Genomic DNA, 355 nt, shown 5'->3' with positions numbered 1-355 from the left:
GAGAAGGGGAGATTCTAGAAGCGGGGAGAGGGCGAGAAGGAGAATGTTAATCCCGGGCAGCCGGGCTGAGTTCTCCCCGCCTGCTCCGGCCCAGGGGCTGGGTTTCCGAGATGGTCCGCCCCTCCCCCCTCCCCTTCGCCTCAAGTGACAGTGCAGCGGCGCCGGTTCTCCCCGAACCCCTAGAGAAGCGGCAGGAGGACCCCGTTTCCGGTGGTCCTCCCGTCTTGCTGGCTGTGCAACCCTCCAAGCAGGTGCATTTATGGCTACAGCGATGGCTGTGCAGCAGCCCCGTCCCCTGAAAGAAGCTATCGGTTTAGCCTTGCCCTGGGGAAAATATTCCATTACTTGGTTGCAG

At 62.0% G+C, this 355-nt stretch overlaps 1 protein-coding gene across 1 annotated transcript in view; it reads left to right on the top strand.

The window, feature by feature from the left end:
* The first annotated feature begins 110 nt into the window (after nucleotides 1-110).
* NPEPPS (aminopeptidase puromycin sensitive) overlaps nucleotides 111-355 on the top strand; it is an 84,672-nt gene continuing 84,427 nt past the window's right edge. The window contains exon 1 of the mRNA XM_015570786.1: nucleotides 111-251. Coding sequence (XP_015426272.1) covers nucleotides 111-251 — 141 coding nt within the window. The remainder of the gene's footprint in view (nucleotides 252-355) is intronic.

This window comes from Myotis davidii, unplaced genomic scaffold (assembly GCF_000327345.1).
Source record: "Myotis davidii unplaced genomic scaffold, ASM32734v1 scaffold327, whole genome shotgun sequence".
Taxonomy (NCBI): Eukaryota; Metazoa; Chordata; class Mammalia; order Chiroptera; family Vespertilionidae; genus Myotis; species Myotis davidii.
Note: the sequence above shows the minus strand (reverse complement) of the source record. Positions and strands in the feature narration are given on the sequence as shown.